The following is a 25,776-nucleotide window of genomic DNA, read 5'->3' as shown; positions in this document are numbered from 1 at the left end:
CCACCACGCCTGGCTACTTTTTGTATTTTTAGTAGAGACGGGGTTTCACCATGTTGGCCAGACTGGCCTTGAACTCCTGACCTCAGGTGATCCACCTGCCTCAGCCTCCCAAAGTGCTGGGATTGCAGGTGTGAACCAACGCACCTGGTCACCTTTTTTCAATTTTAAATAGTTAATGTAGGCCGGGTGTGGTGGTGCACACCTGCAGTCCCAGCTACTCGAGAGGCCGAGGCAGGAGAATTGCTTGAACCCAGGAGGCAGAAATTGCAGTGAGCCAAGATAGCACCATTGCGCTTTAGCCTGGGCAAAAAGAACAAGACTCTGTCTCAAAAAGTATATATAATAATAATAATAATAATAAATGTATGTATTTCTCAATAGTCTTTCTATCAAGGTATCCTTCCCATAAAATAAAAGATGCAGATATTAAAGCTATAGTTCACTGATTTTGAGAACTGTGGAGACCTATCTAACCACCTCCTCAATTAAGTTTCCTGGTGTCCAGGAAATAGTGGCCTCTCTTCTAGTTCCAGGAAGCCACTGGCCAGTGTCACTCCTGACCATTTTTTTGTTTTGTTTTGTTTTGTTTTCGAGATGGGGGTCTCACTCTGTCACCCAGGCTGGAGTGCAGTGGTGCAGTCTCCGCTCACTGCAGCCTCAACCTTCCAAGCTTAAACCTCCTGGGCTCACCACCTCAGCCTCCCGAGTAGCTGGGGCTACAGACACACGCCACCATGCCTGGCTAATTGTGTATTTTTTGTAGAGAGAGGGTTTTACGATGTTGCCTAGGCTGGTGTTGAACTCCTGGAGTCAAGCGATCTGCCTGCCTTAGCCTCCCAAAGTGCTGGGATTACAGGCATGAGCCACTGGGCCTGGCCACTTCTGAGCATTGACTAGCCACCAAGGTTCTTTTGTCTCAAAATAAAGAAGAGGGAGTAGACTGATTTTTCTGACTTTATGCCTCTTTTAGGAAATAATTTAGATGAAAAGTAGCTAATTGCACACTAGTTGGTTGTAGAGATTTAAAATTCAGGCTCCATGAATGTCATTTGTTGGTCACATTTTGGTTATTTTTTAAATACAGTGAAGGTAATTCTGGGGCTGCTTTTTGTAAATCAACATTCTGATGATGAAAACGACACTTAGAAATCTCACTTTGGCTGGGCGCGGTGGCTCATGCCTATAATCCCAACACTTTGGGAGGCCGAGGCGGGCGGATCACCTGAGGTCAGGAGTTTGAGACCAGCCTGGCCAATAGGGGGAAACCCCGTCTCTACTAAAAATAGAAAAAATTAGCCGGGCATGGTGGCAGGCACCTGTAATGCCAGCTACTCGGGGGGCTGAGGCAGGAGAATCACTTGAACCTGGGAGGCAGAGGTTGTAGTGAGTCAAGATCACACCATTGCACTCCAGCCTGGGGGACAAGATCGAGACTTCCTCTCAAAAAAATAGAAATCTCACTTTGTTCTTGGCCAGGCGCAGTGGTTCACCCTGTAATCCCAGCACCTTGGGAGGCCAAGGCGGTGGATCACCTGAGGTCAGGAATTTGAGACCAGCCTGGCCAACATAGTGAAACCCTGCCTCTACTAAAAATACCAAAAAATTATATATATCTATATTAGCTGGGTGTGGTGGCACACACCTGTGATCCTAGCTACTTGGGAGGCTGAAGCAGGAGAATCACTTGAACCTGGGAGACGGAGGTTGTGGTGTGTGATCGCACCACTGCACTTGAGCCTGGGCGACAGAGCAAGACTCCATCAAAAAAAAAACCAAACAAAAAAACAAAAACAAAAAAACCCCAGAAACTCACTTTGTTCTTAAGCTTTTATGCCCATTGGAAATCTTACAACTCTATTTTTATAAATATAGTAAATATTAATAGAACAATCCAATTGCCGCTAAGAAAAAGTCTATTCTCTAGTGTTCAGTTCCATTTATAAACTTAGTTAATTAAACTCTCTTAAATATTTTAAACTGAATGCATAATTTTAGAGGTTATTCATTTTTCAGTGTTTCAATTGCTCTATAAACTTATCCAAGTAATTCTTGTAAGTTTCCTAGTGATTCTTGTACATTTCAATGCTTAAACAGTAAAATACATGCATAGCTTTTTCTTCTTCCTTCCTTTCCTTCCTTTGCTGAACAATTGGGCCCTAAATCCATTATGTGGGGCTGAGCAAGGTCGCGGTGGCCCTGAATGGGCTGATTGGGGTGGGATGTCCTTGGGGGAGGTGTTTGGGGGTCAGGGCTGAGCAGGATGAGGAGCGCTCAGCAGAGGCTGCGCGTAAGTGCCCAGTGAGGGCCAGCAGGACACGTGACAGGGAGCCTGCGCTCCCAGCATGGGAGGAGGACACCTGTGTGGGGTGGGTGCCCGCCGAGGGGCATTGGAACCAGCCTGGTGGGGGAGGTGCTGTGTGGGAGTCAGAGATGAGGACTGGAACTGCTTTTTTTTTCTGGGAGGGAGTTACAGATATGGAAAGGGAGAGGCAGGCACCAGCCCTGTGGAGCTGGACCGGAAGTGGAGGCATTAGCGTGAGCTAATGGTTTGAGGATTGGGTTATTTGGTGGGGCAGGTTTGGACTCTTTTTATTTTTATTTAATTTAACATATTTATTTATTTATTTAGACAGAGTCTTCTCTGCCACCAGGCTGGAGTGCAATGGTGTGATCTCGGCTCACTGCAACTTCCGCCTCCCAGGTTCAAGCAATTCTCCCACCTCAGCCTCCCGAGTGGCTGGGACTACAGGCATGTGTCACTGCGCCTGGCTACTTTTTGTATTTTTAGTAGAGACGGGGGTTTCACCATGTTGGCCAGGCTGGTCTTGAACTCCTGACCTCAGTTGATCCACTTGCCTCGGCCTCTCGAAATGCTGGGATTACAGGCGTGAGCCTTCTTATGCCAGTTTTTTTTGTTTGTTTGTTTTTGTTTGTTTGTTTTTTAGACAGAGTGCAATGGCGTGATCTCGGGTCATTGCAACCTCTGCCTCCTGGGTTCAAGGGATTCTCCTGCCTCAGCCTCCCAAGTAGCTGGGATTACAGACATGCACCACCATGCCCGGCTAATTTTGTATTTTTAGTAGAGACAAGATTTCTCCATGTTGGTCAGGTTGGTCTCAAACTCCCGACCTCAGGTGATCCGCCCGCCTTGGCCTCCCAAAATGCTGGGATTACAGGAGTGAGCCCTGCGCCTGGCATTCTTATGGTAGTTTTATACTCAAGCCCACTCAAGACCGTAGGAGGGAGAGGTAAAGTTTTCTTTCCCCTGCAAAGGACATTCGAGTTGTTTCCACTGTTTGGCTGTTATGAATAATGAATGCTTCTATGAACATTTTGTTTAAATATTTAGCGTGAACATGTTTTTATTCCCCTTGGGCATATCCCTAGGAGTAGAATGCCTGGGTCCCAAGGGTAACTTATGTCACACTTTCCTCCCTTATTCAGCAGTCAATAAAGGCTGGTAAATTTCATCCACCCTTTTTGGATGAACAATCATCCACCCTTTTTGGTTTATATGACATTGACTCTTCAAAACTCCCAACTATGGCCGGGTGTGGTGGCTCACATCTGTAATCCCAGAACTTTGGGAGCCTGAGGTGGGCGGATCACCTGAGGTCAGGCATTCGAGACCAGCCTGGCCAACATGGGGAAACCCTGTCTCCACTAAAAATACAAAAAATTAGCCGGGTGTGGTGACGCACGCTTGTAATCTCAGCTACTCTGGAGGCTGAGGCAGGAGAATCACTTGAACGCGGGAGAATCGCTTGAACCCGGGAGGCGGAGGTTGCAGTGAGCCAAGATCACGCCATTGCAATCCAGCCTGGGTGACAGAGCGAGACCTTGTGTCAAAAAAAGACATGGGACCTTCATTCAATTAACATTCATAGTATGCAGCAAGATAGAACCCCCTAGTAGGGAGCGGTGGCTCACACCTGTAGCACTATGAGAGACTGAGGCAAGAGGATCGTTTGAGACCAGGAGTTCAAGGCCAGCCTGGGCAACATAGCAAGACCCTCATCTCTAGAAGAAATAAAAAGCTGGACATGACCAGGCGTGGTGGCTCATGCCTGTAATGCCAGCATTTTGGAGGTGAGGTGGGTGGATCACCTGAGGTCAGAAGTTTGAGAACATGGCAAAACCCTGTCTCTACTAAAAATAGAAAAATTAGCCAGGCGTGGTGGTGCTCACCTGTAGTCCCAGCTACTCGGGAGACTGAGGCAGGAGAATCACTTGAACCTGGGAGGCAGAGGTTGGTTGCAGTGAGCTGAGATCCTGCGCTCCAACCAGCCTGGGCGTCAGAAAGAGACCTTGTCTTAAAAAAAAATCCCCTGTTTAAGACAGATGGATTAATTCCTTCTGTTTCTGTCCATAGGCTCTTGATTTCTTCTTAGGACTTCTCCAAAAGTGGAAGAAACAAGAAAACGTTGTCATTCTGAAACATCTTTACTATTTTTCTGAGGCTGCAGCCTTGGCCAGCCCGCAATCTGCCTTTCCAGGCACAGCAGGTGACAGTGTGAGTTGATAATTTGTTACCATGTAGCAAGAGACACTGGCTTTCCACCCTGCAATACAGGAGTCCTTCCTATCAGCCTCTCCTCTATGTCCTCCAGCCACGCCCTCATTTTAAGTTCTGCTGCCTGTATCAGCCACTTCTCCCATTGTCATGTTGGGGTTGCTGGTTGCTGGCAACAGAACCCTCCTCCGCTAGTTTACAGAGATTATTAGCGGCTATGACAGCTTACAGAATTTTTTTTTTTTTTTTTTGAGACGGAGTTTCCCTCTTGTTACCCAGGCTGGAGTGCAATGGCACGATCTTGGCTCACTGCAACCTCCGCCTCCTGGGTTCAAGAAATTCTCCTGCCTCAGCCTCCCAAGTACCTGGGATTACAGGCATGAGCCATCATACCCAGATAATTTTGTATTTTTAGTAGAGAGGGGGGGTTTCTTCGTGTTGGTCAGGCTGGTCTCGAACTCCCAACCTCAGGTGATCCGCCCGCCTTGGCCTCCCAGAGTGCTGGGATCACAGACGTGAGCCACCATGCCCGGCAATAGCTTACAGAATTTTCAGAGGACTAGGGAATAAGCTTCCGTGCTGCAAAGCTGGAGGGTCGATGCAGAGAGCATTCCCTGGCCAGAGCTTCCTAGGCTGTTCTAGATAAAAATAAATACCTCCATCACCTAACTAGCCAGAAGGCTCATCTCCCTCCTGTAAGTGTTACCTCATTTTCACCTTCTAAATTTTGCAGGGGGTGGAGTGCAGTGGCTTATACCTGTAATCCCAACACTTTGGGAAGCTGAACTGGGAAGACTCCTTGAGGCCAGGAGTTTGAGACCAGCCTGGGCAGCAGAGGAAGACCCCGTCTCTACAAAAAAAAATTTAAAAATGAGCCAGTTGTTGGCAGGCATGGGGGCTCACACCTGTAATCCCAGCACTTTGGGCAACTGAGGCTGGTAGATCGCTTGAGCCCAGGAGTTCAAGACCAGCCTGAGCAACACAGTGAGACCCTATCTCTACAAAAAACAAACAAACAAAAAAAAAACGTAGCTGGGCACAGTGGCACATGCCTGTAATCCCAGCTACTCAGGAAGCTGAGGCAGGAGGATTGCTTGAACCCGGGCTGTTGAAGCTGCAGTGAGGCGAGATCACACCACTGCACTCCAGCTGGGGTGACAGAGTGAGATCGTGTCTCAAAAAAAGAAAAGAGCCGGGCGCGGTGGTTCACACCTGTAACCCAGCACTTTGGGAGGCCGAGGCGGGCAGATCACGAGGTCAGGAGGTCGAGAACATCCTAGCTAATACGGTAAAACCCCGTCTCTACTAAAAAATACAAAAAATTAGCCAGGCGTTGTGGCGGGCGCCTGTAGTCCCAGTTAGTTGGGAGGCTGAGGCAGGAGAATGGCATGAACCCAGGAGGCGTTCAGGGAGCCCAGGGAGCTTGCAGGGAGCCCAGATCACGCCACTGCACTCCAGCCTGGGCGACAGAGCGAGACTCCGTCTCAAAAAAAGAAAAGAAAAGAAAAGAAAAAATTAGCCAAGTGTGGTAGCACACAACCGTTGTCCTACCTACTACTCCAGAGACTGAGGAAAATTGCTTCAGCCTAGGAGTTCTAGGCTGCAGTGGGCTATGATGGTGCCACTGCACTCCAGGCTGGGTGACAGCAAAACCACAGAGCAAGACCACTTCTTTCTTGGTTGGCTTTCTTTCTTTCTCTTTCTTTCTTTCTTTCTTTCTTTCTTTCTTTCTTTCTTTCTTTCTTTCTTTCTTTCTTTCTTTCTTTCATCTCTCTCTCTCTCTTCCCTCCCTCCCTCTCTCCCTCCCTCCCTTCCTTCCTTCCTTCTCTCTCTCTTTCTTTTTGGACAGTCTTGCTCTGTCACCCAGCCTGTAGTGCAGTGGCACAAATTCTGCTCACTGCAACCTCCACCTTCTGAATTCAAGTGATTCTTGTGCCTCAGCCTACCCAGTAGCTGGGATTACAGGTGCGTGCCACCATGCCAGGCTAATTTTTTGTATTTTAGTAGAGACGGGGTTTTGCCATGTTGCCCAGGCTGGTCTCGAACTCTGGAGCTCAGGCAATCTGCCCACCTCAGCCTCCAAAGTGCAAGGATTACAGGTGTGAGCCACAGTGCCTGGCCACGAGGGCATATCTTTAAAAAAAGAGTTTTCCAGGGGTGCAAACTCAGCTTGGGGAAACCCAGTCCTATGTGAATCTAGCTACAAACAGCTCTGGGAAATGTAGTTTTTAATTGCCTAATGCAAGAAAGCAGGCCAGGCTGGGTGCGGAGGTTCACGCCTGTAATCCCAGTACTTTGGGAGGCCAAGGCAGGAGGATACTTGAGTTCCGGAGTTTGAGACCAGCCTGGGCCACATAGTGAGGCATCAGCTCTACTAAAATAAAATAAAAAAAAATTAACTGGGGGTGGTGTCACATGCCTGTAGTCCCAGCCACTTTGGCGGCTGAGGCAGGAGGATCGCTTCAGCCCAGGAGGTTGAGGCTGCAGTGCATGATGATCTTGCCTGGGCAATAGATTAAGGCCCTGTCTCAAAAAAAAAAAAAGGTGGGCCCGCTGGGGAGTGAGTTAGAAGCTGAGTAAGCCAATCTTCAGTGGTGGTTACCAAATTACTTGGAAAGATATAATTAGTTACATAGTGGGTAAATGTCTTTAACTGTGGGAACAGTTAGAATTCACTAAAAAGATTTTTACCTGTATCATTTTCATCACTGGAATGTTAATATATAAAACCAAAGGAGTCCGTGAAGTATCTTCACTGTGTTTAAAAAATAACCAAAACCACAGGGCGTGGTGGCTCACGCCTGTAATCCCAATACTTTGGGAGGCCAGAGGTTGGAGGATCACTTGAGCCCAGGTTCCAGACTATCCTGGGCAACATAGGCAGACCCTTGGCTAGGCACAGTGGTTCACATCTGTAATCCCACCACTTTTGAAAGCTGAGGTGGGTGGATCACTTGAGGTCAGGAGTTCGAGACCAGCCTGGCCAACATGGTGAAACCCCATCTCTACTAAAAATACAAAAATTAGCCAAGAGTGGTGGTGCATGCTTGTAATCCCAGCTACTAAGTAGGCCAAGGCAAGAGAATCGCTTGAACCCAGGAGGCAGAGCTGAGATTGAGCCACTGCACTCCAGCCTGGGCAACAGAGTGAGACTCCATCTCAAAAGAAAAAAAAAAAAAAAGAACCCATCAAGGACGTAGATCTGTTATCAGAAATGAGTCAGGACTTCGGGCTGATAACAGAGTTAATGTGCAAACCCTTGGCCAATCAGCAAAGGCACATTGGGACTTGCAGTATGTTGGCTACATGTGAAGTTACATCCAGCCACAGTGAAGCAATCACTAAAAAAAATCAAAAACAAAACAAAAAACAATAACCCAAAATATCACTAACAAAATGGCATTGACAGAACCTGGGGTTTTAAATCCCTACAAACACTTAGTGTGCAATTAGTTACTTTTCACCTAAATTATATCCTGAAAGAGGCCTAAAATCAGAAAAATCAGTCTGTCCCAACCCACTTTCTCATTTTCACAGCAAATGAACTTATTTTTCTTTTCTTTTCTTTTTTTTGAGACGGAATCTTGGAATCTTGCTCTGTTGCCCAGGCTGGAGTGCAGTGGCGCGATCTTGGCTCACTGCAAGCTCCACCTCCCCGGTTCATGCCATTCTCCTGCCTCAGCCTCCTGAGTAGCTGGGACTACAGGTGCCCGCCACCACGCCTGGCTAATTTTTTGTATTTTTAGTAGAGACGGGGTTTCACCGTGTTAGCCAGGATGGTCTCGATCTCCTGACCTCGTGATCCGCCCGCCTCGGCCTCCCAAAGTGCTGGGATTACAGGTGTAAGCCACCGCGCCTGGCCTTTTTTTTCTTTTTTGAGACCGAGTCTCGCTGTGTCACCCAGGCTTGAGTGCAGAGGTGCGATCTTAACTCACTGCAGCCTCCGCCTCCCAGGTTCAAGTGATTCTCTTGCCTCATCCTCCCCAGTAGCTGGGACTACAGGCAGGCGCCAGGCTGTCGCATTGGCCAGGCTGGTCTCAAACTCCTGACCTCAGGTGATCCGCCCGCCTTGGCCTCCCAAAGTGCTGGGATTACAGGTGTGAGCCACTGCACCCAGCCTGACCCCCCCTTTTTTTTTTGAAACAGGATCTCACTCTGTTACCCAGGCTGGAGTGCAGTGGTGTGATGTTGGGTCACTGTAGCCTCGACCTCCAGGGCTCAGGTGATCCTCCTGCCCTAGCCTCCCGAGTAGCTGGGACTACAGGCACATGCCACCACAATGGATCAAAGGAAACTTTGTGGCTACTAACTGCTCAGGAGTGACAGTGGCTTCATGTGGCAGAAGGAACAGTGACTGTTTCTAGGGGCACCAGGAAACTTGATTGGGGAGGTGGTTACACAGGTGACTATATGTGTCAAAACTCATTGAACTATTCCATTAAAATCTGAACCCTGAGCAGGGGCTCACACCTATAATCCCAGCACTTTGGGAGGCCAAAGCAGGTGGATCACTTGAGTCCAGGAGTTTGAGAACAGCCTGGGCAACATGGCGAAACCCCATCAGTACAAAATAATACAAAAATTAGGCAGGTGTGGTGGCACACTCCTGTAGTCCCAGCCACTCAGGAGGATGAGGTGGGAGGATCACTTGAATCTGGGAGGCAGAGGTTGCAGTAAGTTGAGATCATACCACTGCACTCCAGCCTGGGCGACAGAACAAGACCCTGTCTCAAAACAACAACAACAACAACAAAATCTGAACCTTTTATTTAATGGGAAAAATGCCTCAATGAAATAACAATTGGGAAATAAACACATTAGTTATTTAAAACCAAGAAAAGACACACAAATATTACCGTGGCCAGGCCTGTAATCACAACATTTTAGGAGACCAAGGTGGGAGGATCGCTTGAGCCCAGGAGTTTGAGACCAGCCTGGGCAACATGGTGAGACCTCCTCTCTAGAAAAAAAAAAAAAAAAAAAAAAAGCTGGGCGTGGTGGCGTGCAACTGTAGTCCAAGCTACTCCAGAGGTGGGAGGATTCCCAGGCCCAGGAGGCCAAGGCTGCAGTAAGCCATGATCACAGAGAGAGCCAGACCCTGTCTCAAAAAAAAAAAAAAAATATTGCACAACTAATGAGAAAGATAACACAATTGAGTAAGAACCCAACAAGGGCTGGGTGCAGTGGCTCATGCCTGTAATCCCAGCATTTTGGGAGGCTGAGGTGGGTGGATCACTTGAGGGCAGGAGTTCAAGACCAGCCTGGCCAACATGGTGAAACCCTGTCTCTACTAAAAATACAAAAATTAGCCATGAGTGGTGGCACATGCTTGTAATCCCAGCTACTCTGGAGGCTGAGGCAGGAGAATCACTTGAACCTGGGAAGCAGAGGTTGCAGTGAGTCAAGATCGTGCCACTGCACTCCAGCCTGGGTGACAGAGCAAAACTCTGTCTCAAAAACAAACAAACAAACAACAACAACAACAACAAAAACCCATCAAGGATGCAATCAAGGATGCAGATCTGTTACCAGAAAGGAGTCAGGACTTCAGGCTAATAACAGAGTGAATGGAAAGCTTTGGCCAGTCAGCAAAGGCACGTTGGGACTTGCAGCATGTTGGCTGCATGTGAAGTTACATCCAGCCACAGTGAAGCAATCACTAAAAAGTTGAGTTCCTGGGAAACACGGTACACAGCACGAGGCATCAGTAATGTGAGGCGTGTGTTGTTTAGAATGGTCAATAATGTTAGAATGATGGAGTTCACCATTCAAGGGAACATTCTCGGAAACTAACTGAGCTGGGCTGGTGGTGTGATCACCAGACACCCTGCTGTCCTCTCTGTCCGTGCCCATGACATGTCCTTGGCACAGACACCCCTCTGGAGCCCAGGGCCTGGCCGCTTCCTTGGCTGAGAAGCTGTCCCTGTCTAGGCCTCAGTTTTGTCTTCTGCAGAATGGGGGTGCTTGCAGCTCCCACTGAAATGCAGCTGCCAGCCTCCCTCTCTGAGCTCACGTCCCTAGGAACTGGTCCCCCACCTTGGTGCCTTGGAGTGTGTGGGGAAGGGGTAGGAGGCTGCGGGCCTGGGACAAAGAGGGTGGAGGATGGTTCTGGGTCTGCTGTCTCCACCCAAACCTTCCACTGCCAGCCTGCCTCTGCCCAGGCCTCTCAGCAGCCTGCTGGGTGGGGCAGGAGTGCAGGAGTCGGGTGGGGAGTGGAAAAGGTCCAGGAGGGCTGCTGCATTGCTAGGAGTGGTTTATTTTTATTTATTTATTTATTTGTTTGTTTGTTTGTTTATTTATTTATTTTTGAGATGGAGTCTTGCTCTGTTGCCCAGGCTGGAGTGCAGTGGCGTGATCTCGGCTCACTGCAAGCTCTGCCTCCCAGGTTCATGCCATTCTCCTGCCTCAGCCTCCCGAGTAGCTGGGACTACAGGCGCCTGCCACCATGCCCGGCTAATTTTCTTTTGTATTTTTAGTAGAGACGGGGTTTCACCGTGTTAGCCAGGATGGTCTCGATCTCCTGACCTCGTGATCCGCCCGCCTTGGCCTCCCAAACTGCTGGGATTACAGGCTTCATTTTTATTTTTTGAGACAGAGTCTAGCTCTGTCGCCCAGGCTGGAGTGCAGTGGTGTGATCTCGCCTCACTACAACCTCCGCCTCCCCAGCTCAAGCAATTCTCCTGCCTCAGCCTCCCAGGTAGCTGGGATTACAGGTGTCCACCATCACGCCTGGCCAATTTTTTGTATTTTTTGTAGAGAAGGGGTTTCACCATGTTGGCCAGGCTGGTCTTGAACTCCTGACCTCAGGTGATCCACCTACCTTGGCCTCCCAAAGTGCTGGGATTACAGGCGTGAGCTACCATGCCCAGCCAGGAGTGGTTTCTGTTCAGCTCCCACACCATCCCTGCCTTTCAGAAACAGATTTCACTCCTGCCCGCCACCCCCTCCGGCCTCCCCCAGTCTACTTCCCCAACCCTGGATTCTCTTCTACAGTCTTGGACCCAAGTGGGCTATATTGGGGCTGGCGGGAGGGTCCTCACTTTGCTCTGTTTTTGTTCTAGGTGGTGATGGAATGCTAGGCCACCCACCACCCTAAAACCCACCTCATCCTGACCTGCAAAATTGGTGGGAAGATGGTAACAGTCCTGAAAGGAGGAACAAGAGAGACTTGAAGGACAGAAATGGGACAGGAATATGCGGTAGACAGTTATAGACAGAGACAAACAGAGCCAGACAGCCAGCCCCAGAGACAGAACCCACAGGAGAGGCACGCCCAGAGGTGAGGAAAGGCAGAGGCTGGGGCAGTGGGTCCTGCCCGGCTTGTGGAAAATCACTTCCCATCCCAGCCTCAGCCTCCTCCTCTGTACAATGGGGGTGACCCATGCTTCTCCCTGTTGGAATGGTGGGGTCCCAATCAGTGATTTCCTGCATATCCTGGGCAGCCCAAGGGCCTGGGAAATGACAAGCGTAGTCCTAGTGGATCCCTTCCTTTCACCCCTCCTGACTGAGGACTTCCCATGAACCCGGCACACTCCAGGACCCAGGGGTGCAGCACTGAGCCAACCAGGCCGCCCCCCGCCCCCCTCCGACCCTGTGAAGTCGCCCTGTCTGGCACTATCGTCGTTGTTGTGGCTGCTGTTCCATTAGAGACTCAGAAGCAGGGATTTCAGCGCAGACATTTCCAGTCCAGGCAGGAGGTTCTCAGCTGCAGAGAAGGGTCTAGAGTTCCCACCGGGCTTGGATTCTCAGGACCCAACATGTCTGTGGATAAAATGAGCATGAGAGACTCTCCTGTGTGCCAGGCAGTGGGAAGACAGGGCTGGAGGGGCGGTGGCTCTTATTAGCAGCTCCTAGGAGAGGGGCAGTGCACCCGGGCCCTCGGTGATGGGGGGATCAGGGCCCCCAAGAAGAGGCGCCACTCCCGCTTCGCCGGGCTTGCCCCAGGGCCAGGGTCCGTGCCAGGTGTGGGTGGTGGGTGGGAAGGGGTGGGGTGAGTCATCAGGGCCAGCCCCGCCCTGCTTTTATTTAAGGTCCCCAGCAGGCCCCACCACCACGGCTGCCCAACCCCGTCCCAGCCATGTCCGTGAGTGCTCCAGGGGCCCGGGGCGGGGCCAAGCAGGGAGGGGGCTGGGGGCTCCTCTTTCAAAGGAGCAAGTGGGCAGTGACTGTGCCATGGACTGGCCTGGGCTGTGGCCTCCGGGTAACCCCCATCCCGACTGTCCCCTCTACCTCTTTGTGGCTTCCTCTGGGGCCCTCTTTGAGGATCTTTCTGTTTGTCTTTGTTGCTCTCCCCATCTGTTTCCCTGTCTGTTTCTGGTCTCTTCCCTGCCTCTCCGCCACCCTTTCCTCTTCCACTGATTTCTGCCAGTCTCAGCCCTGGTCGGCTCCTCTGAGGGTTGACCCACCTTCTGCCTCCCTCCCTCGGTCTCACCGGCTCACAGTGGCCCCCGCACCCCACTCTTGCAGAACGTCCCCCACAAGTCCTCGCTGCCCGAGGGCATCCGCCCTGGCACGGTGCTGAGAATTCGCGGCTTGGTTCCTCCCAATGCCAGCAGGTGAGGCCCCAGGCCCTAGGGGTAAAGGGTACAGGTCTCAGGATCAGCTGACTCCCAATTTTTGCAGTCCAGAAGTAGGGGCCCGAGGCCACCTGTATCCACCAGGCTAGGAGTCCGAGGCCATTTCTGACCTCAAATCTGATGTATTCGTATTTGCCCCATGCCTTTGTGGCTGGGGTCCCTAAGTTTCCCTAAGCATTTGAGGTCCCTGGGTGATCTCAGGGTTCCTAGATATAGTCCTATGACTTCCATGTCTGAGTCCCAGGGAACTCTGGAAATACTCCAAGTCCTGGAGACACCCTGGACCCTGGGAGTCCTTGCCAAGCCATCCTTTGACTTCCTGGCTAAGGAACTTCGGGCCTTCTGGATTCTGAGGTACCCTGGAAATACTGGGGTTCCTGGTATTATTCTTTGTCCTGTAGAACCTGAGGGTTCCCTGAGCATCAGGAGCACCCTGGCTATCACCCAGGCCTCCTGGGCAGCTCCCAGGCTCTTTGGAAATGAGGGCACCCTGCCCTAAGCATAGTGACTTTGGTCTGGGTAGGTTTCTGCCAAGGGCCTCATGATGTTTTGGCTGCCTTGGGAATCTAAGCTCCCTGGTCATTAGTCGGCCACCTCTCCTTCTGCGGTGTGTGCCTGTCTTTAGGTCCCTGTTAATTTGGGGGTACTCTGGGAATGGGGAGTGCCAGCCCATAAGCCCTTCACTTTGGTCTGGGCGGTTTATGTTTTGTTTGTTCTTTCGTTTTTTTGTAAGATGGGGTCTTGCTATGTTGCCCAGGCTGGTCTTTAACTTCCGGGCCCAAGCAATCCTCCCTTCTCCACCTCCCAGAGTGCTGGGATTACAGGGTGAGCCACTGCACCCAGCCAACATTTCATTTACTTATTCATTCAAAGTAAATTGTAGACACCGGTATTCCTCACCCTCAACATTTCTTGGTCTGGGTGGTTTCTGAGCCCTGACGGCCACCATCCCCCTCTTCCAGGTTCCATGTAAACCTGCTGTGCGGGGAGGAGCAGGGCTCCGATGCCGCCCTGCATTTCAACCCCCGGCTGGACACGTCGGAGGTGGTCTTCAACAGCAAGGAGCAAGGCTCCTGGGGCCGCGAGGAACGCGGGCCGGGCGTTCCTTTCCAGCGCGGGCAGCCCTTCGAGGTGCTCATCATCGCGTCAGACGACGGCTTCAAGGTGCGTCTCTGCGACAGGGGCGTGGACGCCAAGACTTAGGTCCCTGGAGCAGAGAGTTGGGCAAAGCCAGGCTATTGGTGGAAGGCAGGGAGGTTCGGGGCGGGGTGGGGGGGTAGGGAAGTCGTGGCCAAAGCGGAGAAGGGGGTCCTTCGACCCTCTGTCGCCTAAACAACTCCAGTTTGGGTCTGAGGGGCAGAGAGACAGCAGGGTCTGGACGAGGCGAGCAACAGCCGAGTGTCCAAGGGGTGGGCGTCCTAGCGGGAAGGCGTGGCCCAGACTCGCCATCCCAGACCCTACTCCCAGTTCATTCCTTCCTGAGGTCCGGGGTTTGAGGCATGGGGAGGGATGGGTTGGAAACAGCGCCCAGGAACTCGTCCTAGCAAGTGGATTGGCGGGCGGGGGTGGCGGCAGATCCTCCACCACCCAGACCTTACGCGAATTCACCTCTCTCCTCTGCGCTTTAATAGCGGGTAATGGTCGCTGAAATGAGAATATCCATTACCAGCACTAAAAAAGGCCGCTTTTTACTGTGCCACACAGTAAACTCGTTTGATCCTCACGCAAGAGTTAGAATGAACAATAGCCCCATTTTCCCAGTGAGGAAACTGAGGCCCAGAGGGGATGAGTGATTTCCCCAGGGCCACCCAGCATGGGCCTCCGGAATCCTCACCACCGACCCTCCCCTGCAGGCCGTGGTTGGGGACGCCCAGTACCACCACTTCCGCCACCGCCTGCCGCTGGCGCGCGTGCGCCTGGTGGAGGTGGGCGGGGACGTGCAGCTGGACTCCGTGAGGATCTTCTGAGCAGAAGCCCAGGCGGGCCCGGGGCCTTGGCTGGCAAATAAAGCGTTAGCCCGCAGCGCGACTGTGTCTGTGTCCCATTCACTGAGATGAGCAAACTGAGACCCAGAGAGGCCAAGATACTGGCTCCGGGCCACACAGCGAATCCGAGGCGGAGGCGGGCTCTGTCTGAGCCTGCCTGTGCTTAGGACACTTTCTGTCTGCGAAGGCATGAGGGTCGCGATCTGGGAAGGAGTGGGTCTGGGGCGTGTCCTGATGCAGCATTTGTGCAAAGCAAGCCAGGTGGGAATGCGGTCGGGCGGACCTGCTGGCGTTTGGGGCGCAGGGGCGCTCCCCGCAGGTCCTGGTGCCCCCACTGCAGATCTAAGGGGCGCCAACATGGGTTCATCTGCAAAGGGGGCGAATGAGTCCCACCTTTCTGGCCATTTGTGGGCCCCAATCCTACGGGTGGAAAGCGTGTTATAATATCCCGGGTCCCTGGGTCCCGTATCCCCCTGCAGCTCATCTCTCCCACCCTCTTCTCTCCTGGCCTCCCGCCCCTAGAGACGTCCCAGGTGGGGCTGGGAAGCCCGACGGGCGTCTCCGGGCTCCCGCTGTTCCCCAAGTCGGGACAGGTACCCGCCTGCGCACCCTCGGGGCAGACGCGATGGCAGCGGCCCCGGCTCTGCGGAGCAGCGGGGAGGACTCGAAGGGCGGCGCGGGGTTTCCGTGGCGCAGCGAGCCCCATTCCCACGCGCCCTCCGCTCTCCCCGACGGCCCCGACCGCGGCCCTAGCCCTGGACACTGTGACGGGAGGGGAAGCGGACGCCAAGTGCAGCCCTGGCCCCAGTGTGACTTTCAGGGTTCAGGGCGTCGCTGGGGCTCCCCTTAATGGCGGGGTTGGGGTGGGAGAGGCTGGGAGCACTGTGAGCCCCGAGCCCGCACCCTCGGCGAGGCACCCTGCAGCGACCGCGGGCCTCAGCCGGGGACAGAGAAGCCAGGCCAGGGCTGCGATCGGAAGCTGCACGTGGGTGCTCGCGACCGGCTGTTCCGGAACCTTCGTCCGGATCCACGCCTTGGTGGGCGCGCCCAGGCTTGGGCCTGGATCCCCGCCCTTGAGCTTCCGTCCCCCTGGCGGTCGCCTTCGGCATTGCTGCCTGGACCAAGGCGGATGCAGGAAGCTGGGGTGGTTCCTGGCCTGGCCTGAATCTGATTCTGGTGTCGGGTGGGGACGCCAGGTTCGCCGCGGGGCCCAGGCGCGTTCAGGACCTGGGGTTTTCTGCCCCTGCGACCCTCGGGCTGGGCAGTCTCTTCCCGCGTCTTGACCTGGAGTGAGTGGGCGGTAGTCAGGAGGGAGCCCTGCTCAGGTGAGGAGGCCTGGGAGAGGCCGGATTCTTTTAGTCCTCCGGGGCTCCTGCTTGAATGAGTTAGCTCTTATTTCATTTGGCTGTGACGAGTGGTTTCAACATACTATTTTTTTTTCGTAAAGATAACATATGCATGTGGTACACATTTCAAAACATACAGTGAAATGAACATATTATTGGCACAAGTGGTGAATGTGGTTGGGCCTTCGGATTAGATGGTAGCGATTCGGATTAGATGAAAATTAATGTCCCGATTTTCACCGTGCCTTACAGTGTACACGTGGGAACCTGTCCCTGTTTGTGGAAAACATAGTTAGGTATTTGGAGTTGCAGCATGTTTGCGATTTTTTCTCAAATGGTTCACCGAAAATGGAGATTTGGAGCTGGGCGCGATGCCTCAGGCCTGTAATCCCAGCACTTTGGAAGGCTGATGTCGGAGCATCGCTTGAGGCCAGGTGTATGAGACCAGCCTTGATAATATAGCAACAGCCCGATCGCTACGAAAAATTTAAATATATAACAAATGGAGATGTATACTGTGTTATTTTTGTGTGTTTGTCATTTATAAATATACGTGTATATATGTATATGCACATATATGTACACATACATCTATCCTCTTTACTGGGAGAATACTGCTGTTTCCCTGGTCTTCATTTCATGTGTATCTTTCAGAAAGCCCCCTGTGGAACTCTGCACATATGCACGGGTAGTTTCTTCCCCTCCATGCATAAATGGTAGCACCCTCCACCCACTGGACGGTTTTCATGGCTTAGGAACGTGAGTCCCAGCAGCATTCCCTGAATTCCTACTATGTGTAGCTGCTGCGCTAACCATTCCTTCAATCCCCGAAACAACCTTCTGAAGGAGATCCTCTATGCATAGTTTCCTAATGAGGAATTTGGTGCCCACGAAGGTTGAGTGAATTGGTTTAAGATCACACATCAAGTAGATGGTGGACCCAAGTGAATGCGATTCCTCTCCTTGGGGTCTTAGCCTCTGGAAATTACATTTTGTTTGCTTTCATTTATTACTTTATACATATGTGTGTGTGTGTGTGCGTGTGTGTGTTTGTGTATATGTATATATGTATATGTGTGTATATATATATATACATATATATATATCCTTTTTTTTTTTTTTTTTTGAGACAGAGTCTCGCTCTATTGCCCAGGCAGGAATGCAGTGGCGCAATCTTGGCTCACTGCAACCTCCACTTCCTGGGTTCAAGCGATTCTCCTGTCTCAGCCTCCCGAGTAGTTGGGATTACAGGTGTGTGCCACCATGCCCAGCTAATTTTTGTATTTTTAGTAGAAATGGGGTTTCACCATGTTGGTCAGGCTGGTCTCGAACTCCTGACCTCAGGTGATCCACCCACCTCAGCCTCCCAAAGTGCAGGGATTACAGATGTGAGCCACTGCACCCAGCCACTTTTTATATATTTTCGAAGACAACGTCTTGCTCTGTCTCACCCAGGCTGGAGTGTAGTGGCATGATCCCAGCTCACTGAAGCCTCAACCTCCGAGGCTCAAGCGATCCTTCTGACTCAGCCTCCAGAGTACCTGGGACTACAGGCACGCACCAGCATTCCTGGCTAATTAAAAAAAAAATTTTTTTTTAGGGACAGGGTCACTCAACCTTTGTAGGCATCAAATTCCTCATTGGGAAGTTTCCCAATTGGGAACTCAAGGAAGGGTTGGCACAGTGGCTAGACACAGTAGGAACTCCTGGACTCAAGCAATCCTGCTGCCTCAGCCTCCATAAGTGCTAGGAACAGAGGCGTGAGCCACCTCACCTAGCCTTGGTGTTTTTAATATCAACTTCATTGAGATGTCATTTACACACAGTAAAATTCTTCCTTTTAAAGTGTACAGTTTTGGCTGGGTGGGGTGGCTCACGCCTGTAATCCCAGCACTTTGGAATGCCGAAGCAGGTGGATCACCTGAGGTCAGGAGTTCGAGACCAGCCTGGCCAACATGGTGAAACCCCATCTCTACTAAAAATACAAAAATTAGCTGGGCGTGGTGGCGCATGCCTGTAATCCCAGCTACTATGGGGGCTGAGGCAGGAGGATCGCTTGAACCTGGGAGGCAGAGGTTGCAGCGACCCGAGATGGTGCCACTGCACTCCAGCCTGGGCAACAGAGCAAGACACCATCTCAAAAAAATAAATAAGTAAATAAAAAAATTTTTTTAAAGTGTACATTTCCGTGAATTTAGACAAACACATCCCATTGTGTGGCCACCATGATCAAGGTAGAGTCTACTTATGAGATTTCCATCACCCCTCCTAGCCACACCCCTGGCACCTGGGTGGTGACCACTGATCCACTCTCAAGCTTCATAAATTAGTTTTTCCTGCTCTAAAACTTGGTGGAGGCTGGGCGCAGTGGCCCACTCCTATAATTCCAGTACTTTGGGAGGCTGAGGTGGGTGGATCACCTGAGGTCAGGAGTTCAAGACCAGCCTGGCCAACATGGTGAAACCTGTCTCTACTGAAAATACAAAAATTATTTGGGCATGGTGTCGCATGCCTCTAGTCCCAGCTACTCGGGAGGCTGAGGCAGGAGAATCGCTTGAACCTGGGAGGTGGAGGTTGCAGTGAGTCGAGATCACATCACTGCACTCCAGCCTGGGGGACAGAGCGAGACTCCGTCTCTAAATAAATAAATAAATAAATAAATCTGGGTAGAAAAGTATAGTACTCTTTTTGTAAAAGTCTGGCTACTTCTGCTTAGCGCACATAATATTTAAGTTCATTCGTGTGTTTTCTTCATGCAGTTCATTTCTTTGGGTTGTAATCCATTGTGTGAACCTGAGTTTGCTGATCTGTTCACCTGTTGATGTACACGTGAGTTGTTTCCAGTGTGGATGTTTATGAATAAAGATTGTATGAAAAGTCTTTTTGTGGGCTGATGTTTTGATTTCTTTTGGGTAAATACCCAGGAGTTGAGTTGCTGTGTCATATAAGTGTATGTTTAAGTTTATTTATTTATTATTATTATTATTCGAGCCAGGGTCTCTCTCTGTCACTGAGGCTGGAGTGCAGTGGCGCCACCATAGCTCACTGCAGCCTCCAACTTGGCTCAAGCAATCCTCCTGCCTCAGCCTCTAGAGCAGCTGGGACTATGGGTGTATGCCACTACGCCTAGCTAATTTTTATTTTAATTAATTAATTAATTTATTTATTTATTTATTTTTGAGATGGAGTTCCACTCTGTCACCCAGGCTGGAGTGCAATGACGCGATCTCTGTTCACTGCAACCTCCACTTCCTGAGTTCAAGCAATTCTTGTGCCTCAGTTTCCCGAGTAGCTGGGATTACAGACGTGTGCCACCATGCCCGGCTAATTGTTTGTATTTTTAGTAGAGGCAGGGTTTCATCATATTGGCCAGGCTGGTCTTGAATTGCTGACCTCAGGTTATCCACCTGCCTCAGTCTCCCAAAGTGCTGGGATTACAGGCATGAGCCACCACGCCCGGCCTAATTTTTAAATTTTTTTTAGAGGCAAGGTCTCGCTGTATTCTCCAGGCTGGTCTCAAACTCCTGGGCTCAAGCAATCCTCCTGCCTCAGCCTCCCAAAATGGTGTGATTACAGGCATGAGCCCCTGTGCCCTGCCCAATATGCTTACCTTTATAAGAAACTTCAGGCCGGGCGTGGTGGCTCACGCCTGTAATCCCAGCACTTTGGGAGACTGAGGCAGGTGGATAATCTGAGGTCAGGAGTTTGAGACCAGCCTGACTAACATGATGAAACCTCGTCTCTACTAAAAATACAAAAATTAGCCAGGTGTGGTGGCAGGTGCCTGTATTCCCAGCTCCTCGGGAGGCTGAGGCAGGAGAATCGCCTGAACCCAGGAGGCGGAGGTTGCAGTGAACTGAGATCGTGCCATTGCACTCCAGCCTGGGCGACAGAGCAAAACTCCATCTCCAAAACAAAACAAAACAAAAAACAAAATGAACAACAACAAAAAACACTTCAAGTTTGTGATCTGCTCAGGAAAAAAAGAAAGAAATGGCCAAACTATTTTTCAGTATGATTGAACCACTCTATACTCCCACCCTTCAGTATATGCACATTTCAGCTAAGCTTTATCCTTATCAATACTTGGTATTGTCAGGTTTTGGGGTTTTTTTGTTTGTTTTAATTTTATCCATTCTAGTGGATGTTTATTGATATTTCATTGCTGTTTCCATTTGCATTTTCCTTTAATGTTCTTGACCATTATTTGACATGCCTGTGGCCATTCGATATCCTCTCTTGTGAATCGTCTGTTCAAATCTTTTGCTCATTTTCAATTGGATTGTTTATTTTCTTCTTATTGAGTTGCAAGAGCTTTTCATATTTTCTGGATATTTCCTTTGTCAAATATATGTAATATGAATATTTTCTCTCCTTCTGTGGTTAGCCTTTTCATTTTCTTTTCTTTTCTTTTCTTTTTTTTTTTTTTTTTGAGACGGAGTTTTGCTCTTGTTGCCCACGCTGCAGTACAATGGCAGGATCTCAGCTCACTGCAACCTCCACCTCCCAGGTTCAAGCAATTCTCCTGCCTCAGCCTCCAGAGTAGCTGGGATTACAGGCGCCTGCCACTAAGCTAGCCAATTTTTGTATTTTTAGTAGAGACGGGTTGTCACCACATTGGCCAGGCTGATCTCAAACTCCTGACCTCAGGTGATCCACCCACCTTGGCCTCCCAAAGTGATGGGATTACAGGTGTGAGCCACCGTGCCGGGATAGCCTTTTCATTTTCTTTATTTTTAGTTTATTTTATTTTTTGAGACAGTCTCTCTCTGTCGCTCAGGCTGGCATGCAGTGGCACAATCTCAGTTCACTGCAACCCCCTCCTCCCAGGTTCAAGTGATTCTCCTGCCTCAGCCTCCCAAGTAGCTGGGATTACAGGCACCTGCCACCATGCCTGGCTAATTTTTGTATTTTTAGTAGAGATAGGGTTTCATCATGTTGGCCAGGCTGGTCTGGAACTCCTGACCTCAGGTGATCCACCCGCCTTGGCCTCTCAAACTGCTGGGATTACAGAGGTGAGTCACCATGCCTGACCGAGCCTTTTTATTTTCTTAAAGATGTCTTCCTCAGAACAAAAGTCTAATCGTGATGGCGTTCATTTTATCAGTTATTTTTTCTGTTATGTAGTGTGCTTTTGTGACCTACTTAAATCTTTGCTTAAGAAATCTTCATGAGAAACATTTGTCACAAAGATTTCTTTTTACATTTTATTGTAGAAGGTTTATAGTTTTAGCATTTAAGTTTAGTTTTTAAACCTTAATTTTTTTTTTTTTTGAGATGGAAATTCACTCTTGTCAACCAGGCTGGAGTGCAATGGCGTGATCTCGGCTCACTGCAATCTCCACCTCCCGGGTTCAAGCGATTCTCCTGCCTCAGTCTACTGAGTATCTGGGATTACAGGCACCCGCCACCATGCCCGGCTAATTTTTGTATTTTTAGTAGAGACAGGGTTTCACCATGTTGGCCAGGCTGTTCTTGAATTCCTGACTTCAGGTGATCCACCCGCCTTGGTCTCCCAAAGTGCTGGGATTACAGGCGTGAGTCACAGCACTCGGCCTAACTTTAGTTAATTTTTGTCTCATTAGTTAATATATTATTTCTAGTTAATTTTTAGTTATTTTTAGTTAATTTTTGTGTGTGGTATGAGTTAAGGGTCAAGGTTCTTTTCTCACTCTATAGATGTCCAGTTATTTCAGCACCATTTGTTGAAGTGACTGTTTTTTCTCCTTACTGAATTATATTGGCAATTTTGTTAAAAATTAATTGACCATTTTTGTTGTTTTAAATCTGGACTTAATCAGTCTTCTGATTCCTTGATTTATGTATCTGTCCTTATCCTGATAGCATATTCCTGATTACTGTAGCTTTATAGTGAGTCTTTCTCTCTCTCTTTTTTTTTTTTTTGAGACGGAGTCTTACTTTGTCGCCCAGGCTGGAGTGCAGTGGCGTGATCTCTGCTCACTGCAAGCTCCGCCTCCTGGGTTCACGCCATTCTCCTGCCTCAGCCTCCAGAGTAGCTGGGACTACAGGCACCCACCACCACACCCGGCTAATTTTTTTGTATGTTTAGTAGAGACGGGGGTTTCACCATGTTAGCCAGGCTGGTCTCTAACTTCTGACCTTGTGATCCCCCTGCCTCGGCCTCCCAAAGTGCTGAGATTACAGTCGTGAGCCACCACGCCTGGCCTTTTTTTTTTTTTTTTTCCCTTTAAAAAAGACGGAGTCTCTCTCTGTCACCCAGGCTGGAGTGCAATGGCACAATCTCAGCTCACTGCAACCTCTGCCTCCTGAGTTCAAGCAATTCTCCTGCCTCAGCCTCCCGAGTAGCTGGGATTACAGGTGCCTGCCACCATGCCCAGCTAATTTTTGTAGTTTTAGTAGAGACGGGGTTTCACCATGTTGGTCAGGCTGGTCTCGAACTCCTGACCTCAGGTGATCTGCCCACCTCGGCCTCCCAAAGTGCTGGCATTACAAGCATGAGCCACTGCGCCTGGCTTCTTTTTTTTTTTTTTTTTGAGACAGATTCTCACTTTGTTTCCCAAGCTGGAGTGCAGTGGTGCAATCATAGTTCACTGTGGTTTCAACCTCCTGGGCTCACCCTCATAAGTAGCCGGGACTACAGGCACATGCCACCACACCCAGTTAATTTCTGTATTTTTTGGAGAGACACGGTCTCGCCATGTTGCCCAGGCTGGTCTGGAATTCCTGGGCTCAAGCCATCCACCCACCTTGACCTCCCAAAGTGAATAGTGAGTCTTAAAGTCACATTATATGCCTTGCAACTTTGTTCTCCTTTCTCAAAATTGTTTTGTTTATTCTATGTCATTTTCATTTTTCAATACATTTCAATGGATACTTGTACAAAAATTGTATCTGTGTTTCTATTTTGTTCTTGAGTCAGTTTTGGTAATTTGTGTCTCTCTAGGGATTTGTTCATTTCATTTAAATTGCCTAATTAGTTGACCTAAATCTGTTCATAATATTCCCCTGTGATTTTTTAAAATTTGTGTACCATGTTAGTGTTTTTCCCTCCTTCATTCTTGCTTTTGGTAATTGAAGGCTTCTGTCTTTTTTATTTTTCTTACTCTTTTGTTGAACTTTTTAATGAGCTAACTGATTTCATTGAAAACCAGTATACTAGTTTTTGGGGTTTTTTTTTGTTTTTTTTTTTTGTTTTTTTGAGACAGGGTTTCACTCTGTCGCCAAAGGCTGGAGTGCAGTGGTGTGATCTCGGCTCACATCAACCTCCACCTCCGGATTCAAGCGATTCTCCTGCCTCAGCCTCCTGAGTAGCTGGGATTACAGGTGCCCACCACCATGCCCCACCAATTTTTGTATTTTTAGTAGAGACGGGGTTTCACCATGTTGGCCAGGCTGGTCTTGAACTCTTGATCTCAGGTGATCCACCTGCCTCGGCCTCCCAAAGTGCTGGGATTACAGGTGGGAGCCACTGCACCTGACCCAGTTTTGCTGATCTTTTCTTTTCTTTTTTTGAGACAAGAGTCTCACTCTGTCACCCAGGCTGGAGTACAGTGGCATGATCTCGACTCACTGCAACCTCGGCCTCTTGGGTTCAAGTGATTCTCCTGTCTCAGCCTCCAGCTGGGATTACAGGTGTGTGCCACCATGCCCAGTTAATTTTTGTATTGTTAGTAGAGACAGGGTTTCTCCATGTCAACCGGGCTGGTCTCGAACTCCTGACCTCAAGTGATCTACCCGCCTTGGCCTCTCAAACTGCTGGGATTACAGGTGTGAGCCACCACACCTGGCCTGTTAATCTTTTCAATACCAGTTTTGTTGATGTTTTCAATGAGCCAATTTCAGTTTCATTGCTTTTTCTCTATTGTTTTTATATTTCTGTTTCATTGCTGTCCATTTAGATCTTTATTACTTCCTTCTTACTATTTTCTTTGAGTTTGATTTACTCTTCGTTTTCTAGCTTTGGAGGTGGAAGCCTAAATTATTGATTTTAGGCCTTCTTTCCATTCTAATGTGTTGGGGTTTTTAAAATTTTCACCAGGCTGACTCAACACTAATATGTTTTGTAAGCTATAAGTTTCCCACTAATTACTACATTGCCAGCATCCTGTACATTTTTATTTCCTGTGTTTTTGTTTTTATTCAGCTCAAGGTATTTTCTAAATTCATTTTTGATTTTTTTTTTTTTTTTTTAGATGGAGTCTCACTCTATCACCCAGGCTGGAGTACAGTGGCGTGATCTCAGCTCACCACAACCTCCACCTCCCAGGTTCAAGCAATCCTCCTGCCTCAGCCTATCAAGTAGCTGGGACTACAGGCATGAGCCACCATGCCCAGCTAATGTTTGTATTTTTTAGTAGAGGCGCGGTTTCACCATGTTGGCCAGGCTGGTCTCGAACTCCTGATCTAAGGTGATCCACTGGCCTTGGCCTCCCTTGGCTGGGATTATAGGCATGAGCCACCACACCCAGCCAGATTCCTTCTTTGACACATAGGTCATCTACAAGTATGTTGTTTAGTTTTCTCATATTTAGAGATTTTCTAAATTTCACTTTATTGTTGGCTTTTAGCTTAGTTCCATTATAGTTAGAAGTAATACGTTTTAAATTATTTTTTATTTTTACTATTATTATTTTCTAATAGAGATGGGGGTCTCATTATGTTGCCCAGGATGGCCTCAAACTCCTGGGCTCACGAGATCCTCCTGTCTTATCTCACATAATAATTTCTTTCCCTCCCACCCTCCCTCCCTCCCTCCCTCCCTCCCTCCCTCCCTCCTTTCTTTCTTTCTTTCTTTCTTTCTTTCTTTCTTTCTTTCTTTCTTTCTTTCTTTCTTTCTTTCTTTCTTTTTCTTCTTCTTCTTCTTCTTCTTCTTCTTCTTCTTCTTCTTCTTCTTCTTCTTCTTCCTCTTCCTCTTCCTCTTCCTCTTCTTCTTCTTCTTCTTCTTCTTCTTCTTCTTCTTCTTCTTCTTCTTCTTCTTCTTCTTCTTCTTCTTCTTTTTTTTTTGAGATGGAGTCTCTGTCATCCAGGCTGGAGTGCACTGATGCAATCAGCTCACTGCAACCTCTGCCTCCTGGGTTCAAGTGATTCTCCTGCCTCAGCCTCCAAGTAGTTGGGACTAAAGGCAGGTGCCACCACACCTGGCTAATTTTTGTATTTTCAGTAGAGATGGGGTTTTGCCATGTTAACTGGGCTGGTCTGAAACTCCAGACCTCAGGTGGTCCACCTGCCTAAGCCTCCTAACATGCTAGGATTACAGGCGTGAGCCACTGTGCCCGGCCCAATCCTATGTCTCTCTCTTTTTTTGTGTTTTTTTTTTTTTTTAGATGGAGTCTCTCTCTATTGCCCAGGCTGGTGTGCAGTGGCGTGATCTCAGC

The 25,776-nt window shown here is 49.3% G+C and overlaps 1 protein-coding gene across 1 annotated transcript; it reads left to right on the top strand.

The window, feature by feature from the left end:
• Window positions 1-12,510: 12,510 nt before the first annotated feature.
• Window positions 12,511-15,111, top strand: LGALS7 (galectin 7). Its single transcript, XM_055369305.1, has 4 exons — window positions 12,511-12,596; window positions 12,980-13,068; window positions 14,052-14,253; window positions 14,943-15,111. Exons 1-4 carry the CDS (start codon window positions 12,591-12,593, stop codon window positions 15,054-15,056), a joined length of 411 nt encoding a protein of 136 aa, XP_055225280.1. The 5' UTR covers window positions 12,511-12,590; the 3' UTR covers window positions 15,057-15,111.
• Window positions 15,112-25,776: the final 10,665 nt, after the last annotated feature.

Source organism: Gorilla gorilla, chromosome 20 (assembly GCF_029281585.2).
Source record: "Gorilla gorilla gorilla isolate KB3781 chromosome 20, NHGRI_mGorGor1-v2.1_pri, whole genome shotgun sequence".
Classification (NCBI taxonomy): domain Eukaryota; kingdom Metazoa; phylum Chordata; class Mammalia; order Primates; family Hominidae; genus Gorilla; species Gorilla gorilla.
The sequence above is the reverse complement of the archived record's forward strand: the minus strand, read 5'-3'. Positions and strand labels throughout refer to the sequence as shown.